The sequence below is a fragment of the Mesocricetus auratus genome, unplaced genomic scaffold, assembly GCF_017639785.1.
Source record: "Mesocricetus auratus isolate SY011 unplaced genomic scaffold, BCM_Maur_2.0 Super-Scaffold_100011, whole genome shotgun sequence".
Classification (NCBI taxonomy): domain Eukaryota; kingdom Metazoa; phylum Chordata; class Mammalia; order Rodentia; family Cricetidae; genus Mesocricetus; species Mesocricetus auratus.
In genome coordinates this window covers 42481110-42483458 of record NW_024429195.1, presented here as the reverse complement: position 1 = coordinate 42483458, position 2349 = coordinate 42481110, and the positions used below count along the sequence as shown (strand labels likewise).

Sequence of the window (2349 nt, the reverse complement as noted above, 5' to 3'; positions counted from 1 at the left end):
GTGAAATGACAGACTCTAGATATCCACTATGTGGAAGGAATTGGCAATAGGTTGGGAGGATGGAGGGGATGGTGTGGGGGTGCGGAAGGAGGGGAGGTAGAGGGAACTGGGATTGACATGTAAAACAAGCTATTTAAAATTAAAATAATAAAAAAAAGAAAAAAAGAGGCTAGGAATTTGAAAGTGAGCAAAGGGTAGGGTACATTGGAAGGTTTAAAGAGAGGAAAGGTGAGGGGTAAATATTGTAATTATACTATAATTTCAAGAAAAAAATGTTGTAAATCTACAAATATGCTAGAGCCAGTGGCAAGGGCCTGACATCTCCAGCTACATACAAAGGTTCAAGCAAATCAGAAGCTAAAGGCAAGGCCTGCATGAAGATAGAGGTCATTTGGAAGTGAATATGTTAATTTGTAGTTTTGTAAATTAATGGAAAAAACACTATTCCATTTTGTGGGGTGGGGGTATTTTATGTGAAGAGTTTTGAAAAAAAACAGACTAGGACAAGTTTGTAATTAACCTATGTCAGGTAATTATGTATAACATGTAATTTTGGGCTAGAAAACATTTGCAAATGGTTGTATGACCTATCCCCTTTTCTGCTTTAGTGTAGGTGTATAAATTCTAGTGCACATAAAATATTTTGTTTTTTTGTTTCCTGTGTGTTTGCTAAGGCTCACAAAAGAGGATGAAGAATCAGTCCTTGGAACTTGACTTCATTCTTTTAGGATTGACAGATGACCCACGATTGCAAATTGTTGTTTTTCTGTTTCTCTTTCTCAATTATATGATGAGCCTGGTAGGGAACTTAATCATTGTGTTCCTCACCCTGCTGGACCCTCGCCTCAAGACTCCAATGTATTTCTTTCTCCGTAATTTCTCCTTGTTGGAAATCACGTTCACAACAGTGTGTATTCCCAGATTCTTGGCAACCATTGTGACTGGAGACAAAACTATTTCTTATAATAATTGTGCAGCTCAATTGTTTTTTATTCTTCTGCTGGGAGTCACAGAGTTCTACCTCCTGGCTGCCATGTCCTATGATCGCTATGTAGCCATCTGCAGACCACTCCATTACCCCATCATCATGAACAGCCGAGTGTGTCACCAACTTGTCCTCAGCTCCTGGGTGACTGGGTTCTTGATCATCTTTCCCCCATTGGCCATGGGTCTAAAGCTGGATTTCTGTGATTCCAGAATAATTGATCATTTCATGTGTGAAACTTCTCCTATCCTACAGATCTCCTGCACAGACACTCATGTCCTAGAAATGATGTCCTTTGTCTTAGCCGTGGTGACACTTGTAGTTACACTGGTACTAGTGAGTCTCTCTTACACTTTCATCATTAAGACTATTATGAATTTCCCTTCTGCACAGCAAAGAACCAAAGCCTTTTCCACCTGCACTTCCCATATGATTGTTGTCTCCATCACATATGGCAGTTGCATCTTTATGTATATTAAACCATCTGCAAGAGAGAGAGTGACTGTGTCCAAAGGTGTAGCTTTGCTATATACTTCAATTGCTCCTCTTCTGAATCCATTCATTTATACACTAAGAAATCAGCAGGTGAAAGAAGTCTTCTGGGATATATTACAAAGACTGTGCTTTTCAAAACATAATTTAAAATTGTGATATACATCACAATCACACATTAAAAATGGAAAATATATTTTCATGTACTTTTATGATTATTGTGTTTTCCTATGTTAGCAGTTACTTCATATATGGGATTTTTCCCCTTGAAGAACCCTGTAATTCAGTTCTATTTTACATTCTACTTTTCCTTAAAAGATTGTACTATGCAATAACTAACTTCTTCCAATTCCTTCCTGGAAGTGCTTTTATAAATATATATTATTGTTTATTACATACCCATTTTCACAAACCATTGTATTGAATAAAATAAACTTCATATAGTAACAATTTTATGTGTGATTTGCATTTGAATGAACGTCAATGCAATGCTTATCTATGATATTCTATTCATTGAGAGACACTCATTACTTTCCCTAAAGTTATCTTCAATATCTATAAAGGACACAAAAACTTAAACAAAATATTTTTATGTGGTGCTAAACTATCATTATATGAAATGTCTCAAACACATTATGGGGCAGATGAGGTGAACTTTGTAGAATTTCAAGGAAAAACCTTTCAAGAGAACATAATCATGACAAGGTGAAAAAATAGATATATAAGAACAATTAATATAAAAAATAGGATGTGAATTTGGAAAACAGCATGGAGAGGTATATAAGAAGGTTTGGAAGGAAGGGAGGAGAGAAAAGTAATTATAATCTCAAATACAAGAAAATAATTTTAAAAATTAAAAAAAATAAATTAAA

General features: G+C 35.3%; 1 protein-coding gene across 1 annotated transcript; it reads left to right on the top strand.

Annotated features, from left to right (window-relative positions):
* The first annotated feature begins 682 nt into the window (after positions 1 to 682).
* Positions 683 to 1636, top strand: LOC101824193 (olfactory receptor 6C6). Its single transcript, XM_005079799.2, has one exon. It carries the CDS (start codon positions 689 to 691, stop codon positions 1634 to 1636), a length of 948 nt encoding a protein of 315 aa, XP_005079856.1. The 5' UTR covers positions 683 to 688.
* Positions 1637 to 2349: the final 713 nt, after the last annotated feature.

Coding starts and splice junctions, on each gene's coding strand:
- LOC101824193 (XM_005079799.2), top strand. CDS start 689: ATGAAGAATCAGTCCTTGGAACTTGACTTCATTCTTTTAGGATTGACA.